At 43.2% G+C, this 23,601-nt stretch overlaps 1 protein-coding gene across 12 annotated transcripts in view; it reads left to right on the plus strand.

Annotated features, from left to right (window-relative positions):
• The window catches only part of LOC129863878 (RIMS-binding protein 2-like), a 101,631-nt gene that overhangs the window by 12,046 nt on the left and 65,984 nt on the right, over positions 1–23,601 (plus strand). For all 12 annotated transcript variants that reach the window (XM_055936239.1, XM_055936240.1, XM_055936233.1 and 9 more), the window contains one exon: positions 4,083–4,226. In XM_055936239.1, the coding sequence (XP_055792214.1) occupies positions 4,083–4,226 (144 nt within the window). The remainder of the gene's footprint in view (positions 1–4,082; positions 4,227–23,601) is intronic.

The following is a 23,601-nucleotide window of genomic DNA, read 5'->3' on the forward strand; positions in this document are numbered from 1 at the left end:
GAAGGTACGGTGGGATTCAAAATGGTTGGTGATCTGTTTGTTCACTTGGCTGTCGAAGACTTTAGAAGGGCAGGATGGATATAGGTCTACAACAGTTTGGTTCTAGAGTGTCTCCCCCTTTGAAGAGGGGGATGAACGCTGCCGCCTTCCAATCTTTATGAATATCAGACAATACGAAAGAGATTTTTGGGCCAGTTGCTTCGGGGGGTGTAGAGCTGTTGGCCGGGGTTGGTGTAGCCAGGTGGAAAGCATGACCAGCCGTAGAGAAATGCTTATTGAAATTCTCGATTATCAGGGATTTATCAGTGGTGACAGTGTTTCCGAGTCTCAGTGCAATGTGCAGCTGGGAGGAGGTATTCTTATTCTCCATGGACTTTAGTGTCCAAAAAACGTTTTGGGAATTAGTGCGACAGGATGCAAATTTCTGTGTGAAAAAGCTAGCCTTTGCTTTCCTAACTGACTGTGTGTATTGGTTCCTGACTTCCCTGAAAAGTTGCATATCGCGGGGACTATTCGATGCTAGTGCAGTATGCCACAGGGTGTTTTTGTGCTGGTCAAGGGATGTCAAGTCTGGAGTGAACCAAGGGCTATATCTGTTCTTAGTTCTACATTTTTTGAAAGGGCATGCTTACTTAAGATTGTGAGGAAAGCACTTTTAAAGAACAACCAGGCATCCTCTACTGACTGGATGAGGTCAATATCCTTCCAGGATAACCGGGCCAGGTTGATTAGAAAGGCCTGCTCGCGAAGTGTTTTAGGGAGCGTTTGACAGTGATGAGGGGTGGTTGTTTGACCGCGGACCCATAACGGACGCAGGCAATGAGGCAGTGATTGCTGAGATCTTGGTTGAAAACAGCAGAGGTGTATTTAGAGGGCAAGTTGGTCAGGATGATATCTATGAGGGTGCCCATGTTTATGGATTTCGGGTTGTACCTGGTAGGTTCCTTGATAATTTGTGTGAGATTGAGGGCATCTAGCTTAGATTGTAGGAAGGCCGGGGTGTTAAGCATATCCCAATTTAGGTCACCTAACAGTACGAACTCTGACGATAGATGGGAGGCAATCAATTCACATATGGTGTCCAGGGCACAGCTGGGAGCCGAGGGGGGTCTATAACAAGTGGCAATAGTGAGGGACTTATTTCTGGAGAGATGGATCTTTAAAAGTAGAAGTTCGAACTGTTTGGGCATAGACCTGAATAGTATGACAGAACTCTGCAGGCAATCTCTAGAGTAGATTGAAATTCCGCCCCCTTTAGCAGTTCTGTCTTGACGGAAAATGTTGAAATTGGGGATGGAAATGTAAGAATTTTTGGTGGCCTTCCTAAGCCAGGATTCAGACACGGCTAGGACATCAGCGTTTGCGGAGTGTGCTAAAGCAGTGAATAAAGCAAACTTAGGGAGGAGGCATGTATGTTAACATGTATGAACCCAAGGCTTTTACGGTTGCAGAAGTCAGTAAATGAGAGCGCCTGGGGACACATAGGGCCTGGGTTAACCTCTACATCACCAGAGGAACAGAGGAGGAGTAGGATGAGGGTATGGCTAAAGGCTATAAGAACTGATCGTCTAGTGCTTTGGGAACAGAGAATTAAAGGAGCAGATTTCTGGGCGTTGTAGGATAGATTCAGGGCATAGTGTACAGACAAGGGTATGGTAGGGTCCTGGTACAGTGGGGGTAAATCTAGGCATTGTGTGAAGATGAGAGAGGTTGCATCTCTGGAGGCACCAGTTAAGCTAGGTGCGGTCTCCACATGTGTGGGGGGTGGGACAAGGGGGCTATCTGAGTCATGTTGAGCAGGACTAGGGGCTCCGCAGTAAAATAAAACAATGTGAGCTACCATAAACAAAAGTATACAAGGCATATTGACAAAAGAGAGAAACATAAAGCAATCACAGGTGTTGATTGGGAGAGCTGAGACAATAATGGGTGAGACAACAACAGGTAAACAGCTAAGACAACAACAACAGGTAAATGGCGATGAATGGGCAGAGAGGGTCAGTTATCTACACACAGGGCCTGAGTTCGAGGCTGGAGCCGACAGAAATGGGTCCGTGGGTGGCTTTCTTTGGAATCTTTATATCTTACTCATTGTTAGAATTGTGGGAATTCAAATCAGATGTTATGCACTATATTTATTGAATATATGAATCCTATCATTTAAAGTGGCCAATTTCAGTGCAATCAATTAGCTTAATTTCCCAGAGATCAAATACATTTCAACAAAATAATGTTGCTTGAGTGCTAATCTTCTCCATTTATAACTACAGAAACAATTTCAGAACAATCTGAGATTGGGGGTGTCATGGCTTGCTGAAAAGACGTGGAACAACCCTCTCTCTGGTCTTAATGGCTTGTGAATCAGATGTCTCGCGTATGTGTCCATCTGCCACTTTTCTGCTATATGAGCTGGTTGGCTGATCCACCCTCCAGTGGAGGTTTGTCTGGCTGGCTTCCTGCCTGGTTTCCTGGTTGGTGTTGTGGCTGTTGGTCTATCTATCAGGGGGGCTGTTGTGTCAGGGGGGCTGGATGCTTGACAAACAGTCTTCCATTGGTAAGTGTTAGTGATTTGCACAGCAGCGTGTGTGTATGTCAGGATTAGGAAATCCTCCCCTGGAAGGTTCAGTTTAAGATCCCAAACACATTCATATCTTAGGAATTAAATAACAAATAGCCCAGATAAAACACACACCTGCGGTCTTGGCTCTTGGTGTTTTCGTGACTTGGTTCATGTGGTTGGAAGACCTTCTAATCAGAGGTCACTGAGGGACCAAAGCTATTTATCTGGAAAGCTTTTAGAGAGACTAAATGGATGTTCTGACAAGCTTGTCTTTCAGACACATTTTTCTCATTATACACTATGGTCATTAAACATTTCAAAGAGAAAGATGTATCACAGAAGAGTGGGCATGAGACAGAACAGGAAGACAGAGCCATTACATCGTACAGGGAGGCTTTCAAAGTAGTGCTCTACAGGTTGCTTTTGTCTAGGTGGATACGTTGCTTTTTATATCTCTCGATATTGGAGTGCCTGAGCCGGCTAAGTGCCTCGCTTAGGGGCTCAACAGGAGCACTACACCTCACTAGGGATTTCAAACTGCAGCTGACCAACTTTCAGCCCTATATCATTCCCCCATAATGCTTTGTGAGAGGCCTGGATGTCTCTTCGGCCCGGCCGGCCCTCTCCCTTTTTCCTTCCACAGAGCTATGTGTGGGGTGAACGGGTCTGAGGGGTATATCTGTTTGCTCAACTACCATTAACACATACACACTACACACACTACACACTACACACACACACACACACACACACACACACACACACACACACACACACACACACACACACACACACACACACACACACACACACACACACACACACACACACACACACACACACACACACACACACACACACACCTCCCTCCCACCCTGAGGGGATGGAGTGTTTAGACGGAGTCATGGGGGAGACGTGTCCACTGAAGGGTGGCTAATTTCAGCAGACAGGGACAGAGGCAGCATTAGTGTTCCCTTGAGTCAGCTGTCCCGTCAGACTGGCCCTGGATCCCTAGTTCCATGCAGTCACAGCCACAGTCACAAACCCTCCCTGCTGTATGACAGTTTCTGGGGAGGACCTATGCCTGGGCACACATGTCATCATGTGAGACTGGCAATTATGAAATCATCTCATCTCCTATGTCTTCCTGTACAGTTGTCTTACAGAAATCATTTGCACTGTAGCACTGGGGGATGCTAAAAACGTTCATTTGGGGTAGGGTCCTGTTTTTGGATTGCATTTATTATGTCCTTGGTTTAATGGATAGCACCCTTTGCAGAGCAGTGTCCCCATCATTGCTCTTGGGCAATGGGGTCTCCTTAGACCAGATGGAGTAGTTTGTCACTCTGCATTAGTGGCCCTCTAAATCTAGAACACCCCACCCTGTTTTTCCCCCCCAGGTGATCTCCCATTCAAATACTGACCAGGCCCAAGCCTATTCAGCTTCCTCTTTCAAAAGCCTGCATGGAGATTCAGGATAAGACTGCTGGCTAGCGTATATCTTTCCCTCCTTCTCTTGCAGCTGAGACATGAGGTTACTCCCCTGCACTCCACAGTTCTTTCATCCCACAACGTCAGTCTCTTCCGCCTTCTGGAGGATAGAAACCGAGCCCTAAAGCTTGAGGTGGCTACCCTTCGCCAGGAGAAACAGCAGTACAGAACACTGGTGAGTCTGGACTCTCTCCTCTCTCCTCCACACAACTAGCCCAGACAGCGCTCAATCACTAAAAGGTGTTTTGTTATGGGCCATCTATTCTCCAGAGTACAGCATATTACACCATATTTGTGTTTTTGATCAGTCTCCATCTATCCCGATAACCCTCAGTTTGGGCCTTCAAGGTAGTGATTTATCATACTCTTTACTGCATTTATTTTGATCACAATATTTGTTCTCAGAGTATATCTATTGTATAGACTAGCGAGTTTATGTTTCGTTCCTTTATGGCAAATAGGTCTTTATGGCAAGCTCTCATGCATAGAAGATGTTGTGCGGTTTGTCGTGCCACTGTGTATTGTGCAGTCAGGTTAGTGTGTAAGATATGGAGGTGAAAAGAAGAGCAGAGGAGAACAGAGGAAGGGGAGGAAGTCCTATGGGGCTCACCCTGGTCCCAGGGGTGAAGGTGCAAAAGCCGTTGTCCTGGCAACAGGGCCACTAGCACGATTGGGACAGATTGGTAAAGGGAAACTGACAGGCCGTAATGGCTGCTTGCTGTTGCAAGCCTCACTTGTTCCAAATCAATTTCACCTAATGGAGATGTGAGGTAGAGAAGGCAGAGATGGGTACTTACTGTACACACAATATTGGCTTGTCATTGGCCAACACACACATAGGCCTAAATCCCGGAACATGCTTTCTGGCATCCATATGACTTGATGATCAGCTGTCACGTCTGTCCAGTATCTTAATGCTCTCATGGTAATTGAATGTGGTTCACTATTGTGTATGTACTGTATGCATATGTGTATGTGCATAACCTGTTAACACATACACATTGTTGTGTGCACCTATCATTTCGTAACTCCATGGTCCTTGTGCAGGAGGAATGCTTTCCCATTCCAGCTGTGTGAAATGTAATGGATGATGAGTCACCAGAGGCTGGGTTGTTAGAGTGGGGATGTGTTAAAGTGACAGCGACTGGTTTTCTATGTGTTATGACATGCTGGATTGTATACAGGTAACTGCCAAAACAAAGGATCAACTTAATAGGGAGTTGGGCCACCATGAACTGACAGAACAGCTTCAATGTGCCTTGGCACATACACTCTTTAAATCCCCTATCCTCTTTTGAGACCCCTCTTTCCAATTTACTGAGATTTATTCTTCTAGCCATGTTAGCCAAAATAATGGGCAACTGGGCGTTTTATACCTGACCCTAATGTGTATGGATGCATATTCAAGAAAGCGTACAGTATTATATGGAGCTATTATTGCATGGGACTCTGTTCCATCTCATATTGCTCAAATAAACAGCAAACCTGGTTTCAAAAAACAGATAAAGCAACACCTCACGGCACAACGCCTCTTATTTGACCTATATAGTTTGTGTGTATGTATTAATATGTAGGCTACGTGTGCCTTTAAAAACATGTAGTTCTGTCCTTGAGCTGTTCTTTTCTATTAATGTTCTGTATTATGTCATGATTTTTTCTACCTACTGAGGTAATCAAAGCTTTTTACATAGTAAGGGGGAAGCTCACCTGATCCATTGTGGCACCCACTTGGGTGATGCACGGTAAACATTTTGTGCCAGAACGCTCACCACATATCAGCCAGCATGGTAGAGAGGTGAGGAGTTATATTTGCCACTTAGGAATCAGTTGCCAGATTGGGTATATTATATGTCAGTGACTAGTGTACTGTGACAGTGACTGGGATCGATGCCATTGTGGTGATTTGTTACGACGCAGACTGGGTTGCTATATTTGGATTAAGTTATGACTGAGGCTGGGTTAACAGTGTGGGGATGTGTTATAGTGACAGTGTTTGGGTTGCTAGTATGGTGATACACTACATACAAAAGTATGTGGACACCTGCTTAAACATCTCTTTCCAAAATCCTTGGCATTAATATGGAGTTGGTTCCACCTTTGCTGCTATAACAGCTTCCACTCTTCTGGGAAGGCTTTCCACTAGATGTTGGAACATTACTGAGGGGACTTGCTTCCATTCAGCCACAATAGCATTAGTGAGGTCGGGCACTGATGTTGGGCGATTAGGCCTGGCTTGCAGTCGGTATTCCAATTCATCCCAAAGGTGCTCGATGGGGTTGAGGTCAGGGCTCTGTGCCGGCCAGTCAAGTTCTTCCACACAAGTCTCAACAAACCAATTCTTTATGGACCTTGCTTTGTGCACAGGGGCATTGTCATGATGAGACAGGAAAGGTCCTTCCCCAAACTGTTGCCACAAATGTGGAAGCACATAATCATCTAGAATGTCATTGTATGCTGTAGCATTAAGATTTCCCTTCACTGGAACTAAGGGGCCTAGCCCGAACCATGAAAACAGCCACAGACCATTATTCCTCCTCCACCAAACTTTACAGTTGTGCTATGCATTGCAGCAGGTAGCATTCTCCTGGCATCCGCGAAACCCAGATTCATCCGTCAGCCTGCCAGATGGTGAAGCGTGAGTCATCAGTCATGTTTCCACTGCTCCATAGTCTCATGGCGGTGAGCTTTACACAGCTCCAGCCAACGCTTGGCATTGTGCATGGCTTGTGTGCAGCTCCTCGGCCATGGAAACCCATTTCATGAAGCTCCCGAGAAACAGTTATTGTGCAGACGTTGATTCCAGAGGCAGTTTGGAACTCGGTAGTTAGTGATTTTTACACGCTTTAGCACTCGGTGGTCCCATTCTGTGAGCTTGTGTGACCTCCCACTTCGCGGCTGAGCTGTTGTTGCTCCTAGACATTTCCACGTCATAATAACAGAACTTACAGTTGACCGGGTAGCTCTAGCAGGGCATAAATTTGACGAACTGACTTGTTGGAAAGATGACATCCTATGACGGTGCCCCTTTGAAAGTCACTGAGCTCTTCAGTAATGCCAATCAACTGCCAATGTTTGTTTATGGAAATTTCAAAGCTGTGTGCTCGATTTTATACACCTGTCAGCAACGGGTGTGGCTGAAATAGATGAATCCACTGATTTGAAGGGTTGTCCACATACTTTTCTGTATCTTGTGACAGAGAGGGCTGCTGTAGCCCTGTTGCTTGTTGCCTGGCGACCCTCTGTGTTGGACAGGGCATGGCAGGAGTGGACCCTGGGTGAGAAATGACCTTCTGTGTGTCTTTAAGGAGGGCTCCCGCTAAAAGGGAACAGCCATCTTTCCGGACACCATCCCCATGGCAACACCTCCACTGTGCGAGCCCCGGGCACAGCCCCCGCAATGATAGTCCTCATGATAAGAACAATGTGGATGCCAACTGGAACAACGGCGAATTAACAATAAAGGCTAATGACAGTGTAGTGCCAGGGTCGTAATTTGCATCACTAATGTGTGTTATTCAAATGCATAAAGACAAAATCACAGGGTTAACATATCCCATTCAAATTCAGTACATTGCAATCCTATTAGATCCCATTAAACTCATCCCCAGGAAATTCATATTGTTTTGGCGAAGGGTTCCTAAAGTGATTTTCGTCACAGTCTGTTTTGGCTGAGGTCTCCATCCTCCCTAATTGAATTTGACCCAGGCAGAGCAGACCTCTTTCAGCTGTTTCTCTCTCTATCTCTCAGGCATCCTCCATAAATCCATTATCCTCTCCAGGAGACAGCTAAAAGTACAGCCCCGTTTACATAGAGGGAGGACAAAATGTACAGGGCCGACACGATTCCTCTATTCCACAATGAGATACACAGTATGGTGACAGAAAGGAACAGGAAGGAGTTACCCATAAAATATTGGGTTAATTAAGCACCACTGTGTGTTCCCCCCCCCCCCCCCCTCCTTTGCACAATCCGTCTGTATCCTACTTTAACCCCCCCCCTTTATTACCAAGCCCCACCACTCCTCTAACAAGTCTCGTGCATTCTGGGTGTAGCCCAGGGATTTATATATACGCTAGATGACTAATACGGTGCACTGTGTTGAAGCCATCTTGCCTCCATCTTGGCACTCCCCCACCATTTCAATTTTTTGGGGGAAGCTATATAAATGCATTTATTAATGTCTACGTTGTTTTTGCCACATTTATTCTATTACAGACACCTTAATGTATACTTTTAAATTATATTATGTGAGCTAAACACATATATATATATATATATATATATATATATATATAATTTAAAAAAAATACATGATTGACATGAAGGTCAGTCAATCTGGAACATTTCAAGAACTTTGAAAGTTTCTGCGAGTGCAGTCGCAAAAACCATAAATCGCTAAGATGAAACTGGCTCTCATGAGGACCGCCACAGGAAAGGAAGACCCAGAGTTACCTCTGCTGCAGAGGATAAGTTCATTAGAGTTACCAGCAGTGTTGGAAAAAGTACTCAACTGTCATACTTGAGTAAAAGTAAAGATACCATAATAGAAAATGACTCAAGTGAAAGTCACCCAGTTAAATACTACTTGAGTAAAAGTCTAAAAGTATTTGGTTTTGAAAATACTTAATTGCTAAAATGTACTTAGTATCAAAAGTAAAAAGAAAAGTATAAACCATGTCAAATTCCTTATAATAAACAAACCAGACGGCACAAATTTCTTGTTTTTTTTATTGATGGAATTTTTGTGTTTAGTAATGTTCTCTTGATAAGTGTGTGAATTGGAAAATGGAGTAAAAAGTACATTATTTTCTTTAGGACTATAGTGAAGTAAAAGTTGCCAGAAATGTACAGTACAGATACCCAAAAAACGACTTAGGTAGTACTTTAAAGTATTTTTACTTAATAAGTACTTTACACCACTGGTTACTAGCCTCAGAAATTGTAGCCCAAATAAATGCTTCACAGAGTTAAAGTAACATACACCTCTCAACATCAATTGTTCAGAGGAGACTGCGTGAATCAGGCCTTCATGGTTGAATTGCTGCAAAGAAACCACTACTAAAGGACACCAATAAGAAGAAGAGACTTGCTTGGGCCAAGAAACATGAGCAATGGACATTAGACCGGTGTAAATCTGTCCTTTGGTCTGATGAGTCCAAATTTTTGGCTTCAACCGCTATGTCTTTGGGAGACGCAGAGTAGATGAATGGATGATCTCCGCATGTGTGGTTCCCACCGTGAAGCATGGAGGAGGAGATGTGATGGTGTGGAGGTGCGTTGCTGGTGACACTGTCTGTGATTTATTTAGAATTCAAGGCACACTTAACCAGCATGGTTACCACATCCCATCTGGGTTGCACTTCGTGGGACTATCATTTGTTTTTCAACAGGACAGTGACCCAACACATCTCCAGGCTGTGTAAGGTCTATTTGACCAAGAAGGAGAGTGATGGAGTACTGCATCAGTTGACCTGGCCTCCACAATCACCTGACCTCAACCCAGTTGAGATGGTTTGGGATGAGTTGGACCACAGAGTGAAGGAAAAGCAGCCAACAAGTGTTCAGCATATGTGGGAAAAGCAATCTAGGTGAAGCTGGTTGAGAGAATGCCAAGAGTGTGCAAAGCTGTCATCAAGGCAAAGGGTGGCTACTTTGAAGAATCTCAAATATAAACTATATTTTGATTTGTTTGACACTTTTTTGGTTACTACATGATTCCAAATGTGTTATTTCCTTGTTTTGATGTCTTCACTATTGTTCTACAATGTGGAACATAGTAAAAATAAAGAAAAACCCTTGAATGAGTAGGTGTGTCCAAACTTGACTGGAACTGTATGTATAATGTTTATATAAACATTTTCCTTTAAGTATACTTTTTTGAGATTGCTAATGTTACTGTCCCCACTAAAACAACAAAAATACTTGAATACATGCAATTTTGTCCTTGAAGAATTTAATTGAAATACTGCAGAATTCCATTTATTCCTATGGAGGACTGCTCCTACTGGGGAGTGCCAATATGACTGACCGGTGGCTTCAAAGCATCTCAATGGCCAATACATAGCATCAGCAATCCAGCGTTTATATTCATCATTGATGTAGCCAGCCAGGGCACTGAGTTCAGCTGGGCAGCAAGGTTTGTGTCGGTATTAATCAAAGCAGACTTGATCCAGATCTGAACAGACTGAGCCAACCCATAATCAAATTGGAGGCAGAGCAGAGAGCTCATTGCTGGCACATAGGCTAAGTAATTGAAAGGTCAGTTTAAATATATAACTACCTACCTAACAACTAGGGCTGAGAATTGCCAGGGACCTCAAGATACGATATTGTCACGATACTTCGGTTATAATACGATATGTATTGCGATTCTCACAATTCTATATGTGTTGCGATTCGATGTTCCAAACATATTGCTCACCATACAGTGCCTTCAGCAAGTATTCATACCCCTTGACTTATTCCACATTTTATTGTGTTACACCCTGAATTCAAAATGTATTACATAGAGCTTTCCATGCCTGGCTTGTGCAACATTTGCCCATTTTTCTTTTCAGAATTCTTCAAGCTCTGCTATACAAACATTTTCAGGTCTTGCCTTAGATTTTCAAGTAGATTTAAGTCAAAACTGTAACTCGGCCACTCAGGAACATTCATTGTTTTCTTGGTAAGCATCTCCAGTGTAGATTTGGCGTTGTGTTTTAGGTTATTGTCCTGCTGAAAGGTGAATTAATCTCCCAGTGTCTGGTGGAAAGCAGACTGAACCAGGTTTTTCTCTAAGATTTTGTCTGTGCTTTTCTTTTGTGTCCTGAAAATCTCCCCAGTCCTTAACTATTACAAACATACCCATAACATGATGCAGCCACCACTATGCTTGAAAATATGGAGAGTGGTACTCAGTTATGTGTTGTATTGGATTTGCCCCAAACAACACTTTGTATTCAGGACAAAAAGTTAATTGCAGTATTACTTTAGTGCCTTGTTGCAAACAGGATGCATGTTTTGGAATATTTTAATTCTGTAAAGGCTTCCAACTTTTCACTCTGTCAATTAGGTTCGTATTGTTGAGTAACTACAATGTTGTTGATCCATCCTCAGTTTTCTTCTATCACAGCCATTAAACTCTATTTTAAAGTTACCATTGGCCTCATGGTGAAACTCCTGAGGCAGTTTCTTTTCTCTACGGCCACTGAGTTAGGAAGGACGCCTGTATCTTTGTAGTGACTGGGTGCATTGATACATCATCCAGTGTAAATAATAACTACACCATGTTGAAAGGGATATTCGATGTCTGTTTTTTTTACCCATCTACCAATACATGCACTTTGCGAGGCATTGGAAAACCTCCCTGGTCTTTGTGGTTGAATCTAAATTTGAAATTCACTGCTCGACTGATGGACATTACAGATAATTGTATGTGTGTGGTATAGAGATGAGGTAGTCATTCAAAAATGCAACTGAGTCCATGCAACTTATTATGTGACTTGTTAAGAAAATGTTTACTCATTTGGGCTTGACATAACTCATTTAGGCTTGACATAACAAAGGGGTTGAATACTCATTGACTCAAGACGTTTCACCTTTTAATTTTTTATTAATTTGTTTACAGAAACGTCAAAAAACATAATTCCACTTTGACATTATGCGGTATTGTGTGTAGGCCAGTGAAAAACATATATATAATTGTATCTATTTTAAATTCAGGCTGTAACACAACAAAATGTGGAAACAGTCAAGTGGTGTGAATACTTTCTGAAGGCACTATATGTCTGCTGCAGACGGACAACCGAGAGCCATGAGTAAATTATTTTTGATTAGTCATGGAAATAAGTCTTGTAAACAAATTGGCTCCTTATTTAAAAAGATGATGGAGAACAAGCTATGAAGGAATAAATACTAGAGTTTTGGTGCAGGTGGTACAGCCAACTAGCGCAAAACTAATATTGCGAAATTGTCAAAACGATAAGATACGATATATCATCAGAAGTAATATCCGATATGTAACTATCTTTCTTTTCTCCCACATCACACGTTTCTAGGCTTGTTGAATGAAGACTGCTTTAATAATGTAACAGATTTACACAAGATCTCAGGTACACACTGCATCTCTAGTACCCACCCACTCCAACGCAGAATGGATTTATGGAAAATGTACTGCAGAATTTACATTGTGATATACTGCAATGGTATGTTAAAGGGTCAAATTATGTAGGCCTATGCAACACTGTATATATTACTCAATGTCTAAGTCAATGAGAGAGAAATAACATTCTTTAAACAAGAAGTCACAGATTTTTCCCAGTAGCAATGCAGGGGTGACTAGTCAGTATTGACATGACTGATGATGTGATGATGATGTCCATAGAAGGCACAGAGGAAGGCGCTGTCCGAATGTAGAAATCCTTAATTACTGCTTGTCCAAATGGCTGTGAAACATGGCCCACAAATCAACACAACTTAGGAAGTGTTTCTAGTTACATTGCCTTGGCAACTGCCTCTTCCTGTCTCTGAGCTGTTAATGACTGAAATGACCCCTCAGAGTGAGAGAGCTGTAAAAGCAGACCCATTTCAGCAATACCACCAGATGTTTCAGTCAAATTTATCAATACAAATGTCTCTGTAGAATCTCCTCCATATGAATCTAATAAGAAAGATCTAAAGCAAGAGCGGTCTCTGTCACCGCAGAAGCAATGTGTGCAAAAATTATGACACCATAGAAATCTAGGGCCTTCCTGAATTATCTCAAATCTGACTAATCGGATTAAAGTAACTGTCCAGTGAAAATCTCACTTTAAAAGTTAATATTCTGTTACCTCAAACGAAAATAATGTTGTTGACTCGTGCTACACTTGTATTTGTGGCCAAAGCATACATTTTAGAGGAGAAAAAAAACACTTAAAAAACTCCACCTCAAACTTGTATCTCAAACAGACCTTTAAAAAAGACGTACTATTTCCTAATAGAGTATGATGACATACTCCTGAGGAGGATGAGCTGACCAATCAATGGTCTAGACGAGGATGAGCTGGCCAATGAGCGGTCTACTCACATTCATATTTTTATGAACGATATACGCCCACACCATTCCAACACAGAAGAGTTGCTTTTTAACATACTTAATTATACTTTTTTTGTAAGGAAAACTATTTCACTCATATTGTAAGTAATGATAGAAATCTGGAAACACTAGACAGTGTAAGTAATGGACTACATTGACTGCAGTATGATATACAGTTATGAGGGGTGTGCGCTAGGGTTGAATGGTGAGAACCCGGTTACCGAGATTTACCAGGATTTACCACCCAAAACACTTCCCTTTTCCCGGGATAAATAACAGCGAGAAACCGGAAATTATAATACATTATTTATATGAACAGCATGGCGTAAAATGGAACTATTACATTATATGCAATGTTGAAATCTGGCATCTCTACGGCCTCTGCATGATGAATCATCAACGCGCAGGGTGGGGACAGACAGCCCATCTCAGTACGGATCACAGTTTGTATTTGTATTTATTTTTGATCCCCATTAGATGCTGCCAAAGCAGCAGCTACTCTTCCTGGGGTCCAGCAAAATTAAGCAGTTTATACAATTTTAAAACATTACAAGTAGGCCCTCAGGTCTCTACTCCACCACTACCACACATCTACAGTACTAAATCTATGTGTATGTATAGTGTATGTATAGTGTGTGTGTGTGTGTGTGTGTGTGTGTGTGTGTGTGTGTGTGTGTGTGTGTGTGTGTGTGTGTGTGTGTGTGTGTGTGTGTGTGTGTGTGTGTGTGTGTGTGTGTGTGTGTGTGTGCGCGAGTGTGCGAGCCAATGTTTGTGTTGCTTCACAGTCCCTGCTGTCCATAAGGTGTTTTTGTTATGTTTTTTAAAATCAATGTAGTCCATGTAGTCATGGCTCTATGTAGTACTATGTGCCTCCCACAGTCTGTTCTGGACTTGGGGATTGTGAAGAGACCGCTTGTGGCATGTCTTGTGAGGTATGCATGGGTGTGCATTCAACATGTAAATACCTCTTATAAATACAAGTAGGGATGAAGTCAATCTCTCCTTCACTTTGAGCCAGGAGAGATTGACATGCATATTATTAATATTAGCTCTCTGTGTACATCCAAGGGCCAGCCGTGCTGCACTGTTCTGAGCCAATTGCAATTTTCCTAAGTCCTTTTTTGTGGCACCTGACCACATGACTGAACATTGACAAAACTAGGGCCTGTAGGACCTGCGTTGTTGATAGTGTTGTTAAGAAGGCAGAGCATTGCTTTATTATAGACAGACTTCTCCCCATCTTAGCTACTACTGCATCAATATGTCTTGACCATGTCAGTTTACAATCTAGGGTTACTCCAAGCAGTTTAGACATCTCAACTTGCTCAATTTCTACATGATTTATTACAAGATGTATTGGAGGTTTATGGTTTGGTGAGTGTTTTGTTCTAAATACAATGGTTTTAGTTTTAGAAATATGTAGGGATAACTTATTCCTTGCCACCCATTCTGAAACTAACTGCAGCTCTTTGTTGAGTGTTGCAGTCATTTCAGTTGCTGTAGTAGCTGACGTGTATAGTGTTGAGTCATCCACATACATAGACACTCTGGCTTTACTCAGTCAGTGGCATGTCGTTCGTAAAAATTGAAAAAAGCAAGGGGCCTAAACAGCTACCATGGGGAATTCCTGATTCTAACTGGATTATATTTGAGAGGTTTCCATTAAAGAACACCATCTGTGTTCTGTTACACAAGTAACTCTTTATCCACATTATAGCAGGGGGTATAAAGCCTAACACATACGTTTTTCCAGCAGCAGACTATGATTGATAATGTCAGAAGCTGCACTGAGGTCTAACAAGACAGCATCAATTTCTCTCAGCCAATCATCAGTCATTTGTGTAAGTGCTGTGCTTGTTGAGTGTCCTTCCCTATAAGCGTGCTGAAATTCTGTTGTCAATTTGTTTACTGTGAAATAGCATTGTATCTGGTCAAAAACAATTTTTTCCAGAAGTTTACTAAGGGTTGGTAACAGGCTGATTTGTTGGCTATTTGAGCCAACAAATTCTTGGGTAGCAGAATGACTTTACTTACCTCCAGGCCTGAGGGCACACGCTCTCTAGTAGGCTTAAATTGAAGATGTGGCAATATCATCTGCTATTATCCTCAGTAATTTTCCATCCAGATTGTCAGACCCTGGTGGCTTGTCATTGTTGATAGACAACAATCTTTTTTTCACCTCTTCCACACTGACTTTACGGAATTCAGAAGTACAATTCTTGTCTTTCATAATTTGGCCCGATATACTTGGATGTGTAGTGTCAGCGTTTGTTGCTGGCATGTCATCCCTAAGTTTGTTTATCTTGCCAATGAAAAAGTAATTAAAGTAGTTGGAAAAAGCAGTGGGTTTTGTGATGAATGAGCCATCTGATTCAATGAATGAAGGAGCCGAGTTGGCTTTTTTCCCAAAAATGTAATTTAAGGTGACCTAAAGCGTTTTATAATGCTTTATATAATTTATGTTTCTTTCATAGTATAGTTTATTTTTATTTCTTAATTTGCAATACGTTTGCCAATCAATTGGGCTGCCAGACTTGATTGCCTTACCGTTTGCCTCATCCCTCTCAACCATACCATTTTTCAATTCCTCATCAATCCAAGGGGATTTAACAGTTTTTACATTCATTTTCTTAATGGGTGCGTGCTTATTAGTAACTGGAATAAGTAGTATCATAAATGTGTCAAGTGCAGCGTCTGGTTGCTCCTCATTACACACCACACACTGGCAAGTATTCTTTACATCATCAACATTTGAATCACTACAAAACTTATTGTATGACCTATTATACACTTTATTAGGCCCAACCTTTGGAACTTTGGTTTTCCTAGATAAAGCTATTATATTGTGATCACTACATCCTATGGATTTGGATACTGCTTTAAAGCAAATCTCTGCAGCATTAGTGAAGATGTGATCAATACATGTTGATGATTTAATTCCTGTGCTTTTTGTAACTACCCTGGTAGGTTGACTGACAACCTGATCCAGGTTGCAGGCACTGGTTACAGTTTAAAGTTTTTTCTTGAATGGGCAGCCAGTCAATATTTAAATCATACAGAAAATGTACTTTTCTGTTGATATCACGTACATTATCAAGCATTTCACACATATTATCCACAGTTCACAATGCATGTAGACCTATCATCTCATCATGGTAACTTTTTTTTTGTGACAGGTAGGCCTGCATTTGTTGCAGCATAGTCTACTCTACAGTAATTTAAAGACCGAAAGAAGGTCTAATTTACCCATCTCCATTTGGCTTTCGGGGGTCACCTTATTTTGTAAAGATTATTATATTTAAATTGCAGCTGCAGAGTTTTAAAACAGCCTATCACTCGAATATCATTGCGTTAAATCAGTGCCCTCGTGAGCACTCTTTCGTAGTCTTTCTCTCTCCATCTCCATGAACTCCATTCAAATTACATCCAAAATAGATAATCCTGTTCTAGATTGATATATAGTGCATTGGGGAGGTATTCAAACCCTTTGACTTTTTCCAAATTTTGTTACGATACAGCCTTGTTAGTAGTTAGTAGTTACTATCTTGTCTCATCGGTACAACTCCCGTACGGGCTCGGGAGAGACGAAGGTCGAAAGCCATGCGTCCCCCGAAACACAACCCAACCAAGCCGCACTGCTTCTTAACACAGCACGCATCCAACCCGGATGCCGCACCAATGTGTCGGAGGAAACACCGTGCACCTGGCGACCTTGGTTAGCGAGCACTGCGCCCGGCCCGCCACAGGAGTCGCTGGTGCGCGATGAGACAAGGATATCCCTACCGGCCTAACCCGGACGACCCTAGGCCAATTGTGCGTCGCCCCACGGACCTCCCGGTCGCGGCCGGCTACGACAGAGCCTGGGCGCGAACCCAGAGTCTCTGGTGGCACAGCTGGCGCTGCGATGATGTGCCCTAGACCACTGCGCCACCCGGGAGGCCGTTTTTAAATGTTTTTTTAGCGAATGTGGGTATGATGCTACAAGCTTGGCACACCTGTATTTGGGGAGTTTCTCCCATTCTCCGCAGATTCTTTCAAGCTCTGACCAGGTTGAATGGGGAGCGTCGCTGCATAGCTATTTTCAGGTCTCTCCTTAGATGTTCGATTGGGTCATTCAGACACTTGTACCGAAGCCACTCCTTCGTTTTCTTGGCTGTGTGCTTAGGGTAGTTGTCCTGTTGGAAGGTGAACATTCGCCCCAGTCTGAGGTCCTGAGCGCTCTGGAGTAGGTTTTCATCAAGGATCTCTCTGTACATTGCTCTGTTCATCTTTCCCTCGATCCTGACTAGTCTCCTAGTCCCTGTCGCTGAAAACCTTCCCACAGCATGATGCTGCCACCACCATGCTTCATCGTAGGTATGGTGCCAGGTTTCCTCCCTACGTGACACTTGGCATTCAGGCTAAAGAGTTCAATCTTGGTTTCAACAGACCAGAGAAACTTGTTTCTCATGGTCGGAGAGTCCTTTAGGTGCCTTTTGGCAAACTACAAGCGGGCTGACATGTGCCTTTTACTGAGCAGTGGCTTCTGTCTGGCCATTCTATCATAAAGGCCTTATTGGTGGAGTGCTGCAGAGATGGTTGTCCTTCTGGAAGGTTCTCCCATCTCCACAGAGGAACTCTTTAGCTCTGTCAGAGTGACCATCTGGTTCTTGGTCAACTCCCTGACCAAGGTCCTTCTTCCCCGATTGCTCAGTTCGGCCAGGTTGCCAGCTCTAGGAAGAGTCTTGGTGGTTCCAAACTTCTTCCATTTAAGAATGATGGAAGTCACTGTGTTCTTGGGGACCTTCAATTCTGCAGAAATGTTTTGGTATTCTTCTCCAGATCTGTCCCTCGACACAATCCTGTCTCTGCGCTCTACGGACAATTTCTTTGTCCTAATGGCTTGGTTTTTGCTCTGACATGCATGTCAACTGTGGGACCTTATATAGACAGGTGTGTGCCTTTTTAAAATCATGTACAATCAATTTGTAGAAACATCTCAAGTATGATCAATGGAAACAGGATGCACCTGTACTCAAATTCGATTCTCATAGCAAAGGGTCTGAATACTTAAATAATATATATATATTTTTTTTATATACATTTGCAAACATTTCAAAACCTGTTTTCGCTTTGTCATTATGGGGTATTGTGTGTAGATTGATGAGTAAAAAAATAATTCAATACATTTTAGAGTAAGGCTGTAACATAACAAAATGTGGAAATGGGGAAGGGGTCTGAATACTTTCCGAATGCATTATTATATACAAAGGTATGTGGACACCGCTTCAAATGAGTGGATTCGGCTATTTTAGCCACGTGTGTGTTGCTGTGTGTCATAGTGTTTGTCTATGGGGTCTACCATGTTCTTGTAACACATCACATCTGGCTTGCTATCCAATCTCTATCCAGGTGTAACTGTAAAATATGTAACGCCTGATTTTGCCATAAGCTGATATGTGATGTTAAATGGATAACATGATAACATAAAATGATAGACACTATATATACAAAAGTATGTGGACACCCCTTCAAATGAGTGGATTTGGCTATTTCAGCGACACCCGTTGCTGACAGGTGTATAAAGTCGGGCACACAGCCATGCAATCTTCATAGACAAACATTGGCAGTAGAATGGCCTTACTGAAGAGCTCAGTGACTTTCAACATGGCATAGGATGCCACCTTTTCAAAAAGTCAGTTTGTCAAATTTCTTCCCAGTCAACTGTAAGTGCTGTTATTGTGATGTGAAAATGTCTAGAAGCAACAACGGCTCAGCCGGGAAGTGGTAGGCCACACCACACAATCTCACAGAATGGGACCACCAAATGCTGACGCGCGTAGCTTATACAATTTGCCTGTTCTCGGTTGCAACAGTCACTGCCTAGTTCCAAACTGCCTCTGGAATCAACGTCAGCACAATAACTGTTCGTCGGGAGCTTCATGAAATGGGTTTCCATGGCTGAGCAGCCGCACACAAGCCTAAGTTCACCATGTGCAATGCCATGCATCGGCTGGAGTGGTGTAAAGCTTGCCGCCATTGGACTCTGGAGCAGTGGAAATGCGTTCTCTGGAGTAATGAATCACGCTTCACCATCTGGCAGTCCGACAGACAAATCTGAATTTGGTGGATGTCAGGAGAACACTACCTGCCCCAATGCATAGTGCCAACTGTAAAGTTTGGTGGAGGAGGAATAAAGGTCTGGGGCTGTTTTTCTTGGTTCAGGCTAGGCCCCTTATTTCCAGTTAATGGAAATCTTAACTCTACAGCATACAATGATATTCTGGAAAATGATGTGCTTCCAACTTTGTGGCAACAGTTTGGGGAATATGGCCCTTTCCTGTTTCAGCATGACAATTCCCCCGTGCACAAGTGAGGTCCATACAGAAATGGTTTGTCGAGATCGGTGTGGAAGAACTTGACTGGCCGGAACAGAGCCCTGACCTCAACCCCATCCAACAACTTTGGGATGAATTGGAATGGCGACTGTGAGCCAGGCCTAATCGCCCAACATCAGGGCCCAACTTCCCTAATGCTCTTGTGGCTGAATGGAAGCAAGAGCAAGCCCACGCAGCAATGTTCCAACATCTTCTTGAAAGCCTTCCCAGAAGAGTGGAGGCTGTTATAGCAGCAAAGGGGGAACCAACTCCATATTAACGCCCATGATTTTGGAATGAGATGTTCGACGAGCAGGTGTCTAGATCATGTAGTGTACTTTATTTCTGGTTTTAGTCATTTAAGTATAGACTGAAAACATTTTTCCTCATGAAAATTATAAAAAATAAATAAATACTGCCGCCCATAAAAACACTATGCAGAAAAAACCCTGCACACACACACATATTTTTGGCCAAAAATGCTTGATTTGGCAATTTTTCCTGGCAATATGCAATGAAAAGTGTTGTTCAAAATTCAAAAGGCACTCGCGTATTTGAGCTCTGACAAAGTCCTTGAGGCTGATACGTAAAGCTTAGTAAATAACAGTGATACTAGCAAGAGCAGTGTGCAGGTTTCTCTTTTCTCTCATGTTGTCCAATTTGTTGTGAAAATGCGCTGAAGATGGAAACATTTGTTGTCGTGTGGTTTGATTGAACCATATTATGCGGTAAATGTGCGGTGATCGGTTGAAATTGCGAGCCCTCATTTTGTACTGTGTGTGATGGGTCAGTTTTATGTGATGAAATTGTGATGATTTGACTGTTTTATGCAGAAAAAGTGCAGTGATTGGTCAAATTTGATTTTGGAAAAAGAATTGCAATCACAGAATCCTGGAGGGACTGAACAGGTTCCGCCCATTCTGACTGAGAACTACAGTAGGCTATGTGTCTACAGTCAAACAGGTTCCACCCATTCTGCTGCTCCTGCTGCAGTCACAGGCAGCATACTCTTTTAGCATGCTAGCAATTAGCATTGGGTGTTTGCTTGCTTGTGTGTGTGACAGAGAGAGCAGTATCAATAAAGCACTGCCCAATTAGCCCCACCCAATCGACTATGCCTGCTTCACAGCTGCATGGAGGGGAGCTGCCGAGGGGAGGAAGGGATCGGAGGAGGGGTCTATCCAGCCTCAGACCAACCCCACAGCAAGCATCTCCAGCCTTCAGTCAGTCAGGCAGCCAGCCCACTGGAAGCCCAGCCCCCGGCAGGCAGGGCAGCTTCCCCCTAAAAGGACAGCTCCCGGAACACTACTGCTGCTACTGCTGCTGGAAGGAGATGAATACAGCACAGGGGATTCTGTAGCTATCTGCACAACCAGAGAGCGTGAGAGAAAGAGAGGGAAGAGAGAGAGAGACAGAGAGTGAGAGTCAGGAGGCAGAGAGAGAGACATGGGGGAAGAGAGAGTCGGGGCGGAATGAGAGAGAGGGAGGAAGGGAGGGAAAGACGCAGGCCTAGGAGCTGCTGCTGCTGATGCAGCCGCCTGACATTTAGCCTCCCAAGATAAGAGGAAGGAACACTAGCAGCATCTCAGTCACAATGCTACAGTGCTAGCTAGCCAGCAGATACGGTAAATACTGGTCCTTCATCACCACTCTGCTTCCACTAACTACTGCATAGTCTCTCTCTCTCTCTTACTCGCTCTCTTCCTCCCTTTATCCTTCCCTCTATCCCTTGGGTGTCGTGCCTGTGTTCTGAGCATGTGTGTGGTTGTATGTCTGTGGCTGGCTGAGGGACGTCTCTCCCATGTACTGTGCCGGAGGAGAGCTGAGAGATGGAGGAGTGCAATAGCACATTGTGATTCTACTGGGACACAGTAGGGATGCTGGGCGCTCCTGCATTGTCACGCTCTTCTTCATTTTACGCTGCCACCTGTTTTTCATAGCTGTGTGTGATCTGTGTGGTTATTAAGGCCTGTCACGTCAGCTCCTAGACTCAAAAGGCAGATGTTCTATAATACCTGTCTCTATACTATCGAAACAATGTATGATGTAATTGTGTGTGTGTTGTGTCTTTTCCTTATTTTGGATGTTGGTTGTGTAACCTGAACCTCTCCCTTTGCCTGGCCAAGGGGTTGCCATGGAGACAATGGGAGTCTCCTCAGCAGAAATGCTATTTGATCCCAATACTGTGTTGTATCATAGATTTACAGGATGTAGATTCCGCTTCTACAACATAAAGACTGACTGCGTTACATTTTTTGGGGGACAGGGTGGAGGCTTTTGGGAATATTGCCTTTCTCCACTTACTACATCATAACTGTATTGATACTGGTCTCGACTACAGCTCTCTTCTCATAGGTGGAGGCAGGTTCTAGAAACAAAGCTAAAAGTAAATAATTTGCTCTAGAATTATATTGACAAAGGATGTATATGTAAGTGTGTGTGTCTTTTTGCGTGGGCGGGTGAAAGGGACCAACGGAAGAGGAGAGTGTAGATGTGAGGGAGGGTATATAACCTAAATTCTCAGTCTGTAGTATTTCGACAGGCATGATTCTCTCTCTCTTTCTCTCTCTCTCTCGTTCTGTTGATGTGAATCCTCAAACAACAGCAGCAGCAATGACGTTAGTGGCTCGTGGGCACCCACCGCCTCTTCTTCCTCATTCTGTTCTTCCTCCCTCTATTTTCTGCGCATACTGGTAGCCACTGCCAGCTGAGCTCAGCCGGATGCCAGGGGGTGAGGGGGGAAAGAGGAGGGATGGAGGGAGAGGGGGGGACTAAACTTCTATTTTGAATCCCCAGCTGGATGATTTTTCCCCCTCTTCTCTTGAGATTAATTTAGGAATAGTCTGCCAGCAAAAAGACAGCCTTGACTAATCTCAATGTTCCTAAGGACACACAGCCAGGGAGAGGGCTCGGAATAGTCACACGCATGCTTGGGCATACACACACACACTTACATCCATATGCTGACACCCACAAGCACATATGCACAAGCATGCATGCACTTACATCTGCAAACACACACACACACACAGACACACACTGAATCCCATCCATGATGCCTTTGCTTGTCAGCACAGCATGTAGATGCATTTTTGTGTACACAGACACGTGCGGTGTGTGGAGTACAGTACAGTGTGTAAGTGAGGCGTAAGCACAAGAAAACATCCTGTCTCTTCCCACTAATCCTGTAGGATCTGTATCAGTGTTTGCAGGTGAGTCAGACCAGATGAATCAATGTTCCCATGCAGACTGCGTATCTGTGATAGATTAATTTACTAATTTAATTATTCCTGCCTGTTTGAATAAAATATTAAATAAGGAGCATTTGCTTACACTGCTGTTCTGCTGGCTCACACTTATAATACTCGAAAGAACATCTGATACTCTGGGATCTGAAAACACTGGCAGTGTAATGGTGAAAATTAGGTTTGTGGAAGCTTAGCACTTTTACCTCCGATATTCTACCTGTAAAAAGGGTATCTGTAGCAACCCCATGGTCTCCTTTCCCCACCTCCTCACATATGTGAGGATGACTGCTCGCAAACGCACCATGAGCGTTAGTGTCATTAAGCCAGTCGGCTAAAGGGAGTGGGTAGCATTTCAGACCTATATGCATAGTAGTAGTAGTAGTACCACAGGCATTGGGCAGTTGCATTTTATAGTAGAATGCTACAGTAGCTTCTTAGTCTAGGCTTGTTTGTAGTTTATTTGGTCGTTTGCAGTCTTTTGGTCATGTTGACATGAGCCTGGCCCGTTTGAGAAGCATGTTGACACAGATGAGAAATGTGTTACTCAGTGTTTTCCACAGGTACATAGAATAGCCCCCCCCAACCCCCTCAATGTTTTGCCGAAGGAGCTCTACTTTGGTGGACTCTGGTACATTCTAATTAGGGCTGTCACCAACAAAAAAAATATTAAATCTGTTCTTTTGACCAATCGGTTGGTCGAAATGTTAAAACGTGTATTTTTCCAAATATGGACACATCCGAAAACTCAGCGAAAAAAAAAATTATCGTCCCTTTTTCAGGACCCTGTCTTTCAAAGATAATTCATCAAAATCCAAATAACTTCACAGATCTTCATTGTAAAGAGTTTAAACACTGTTTCCCATGCTTGTTCAGTGAACCATAAAAAA

The sequence above is a fragment of the Salvelinus fontinalis genome, chromosome 10 (genome assembly GCF_029448725.1).
Source record: "Salvelinus fontinalis isolate EN_2023a chromosome 10, ASM2944872v1, whole genome shotgun sequence".
NCBI lineage: Eukaryota > Metazoa > Chordata > Actinopteri > Salmoniformes > Salmonidae > Salvelinus > Salvelinus fontinalis.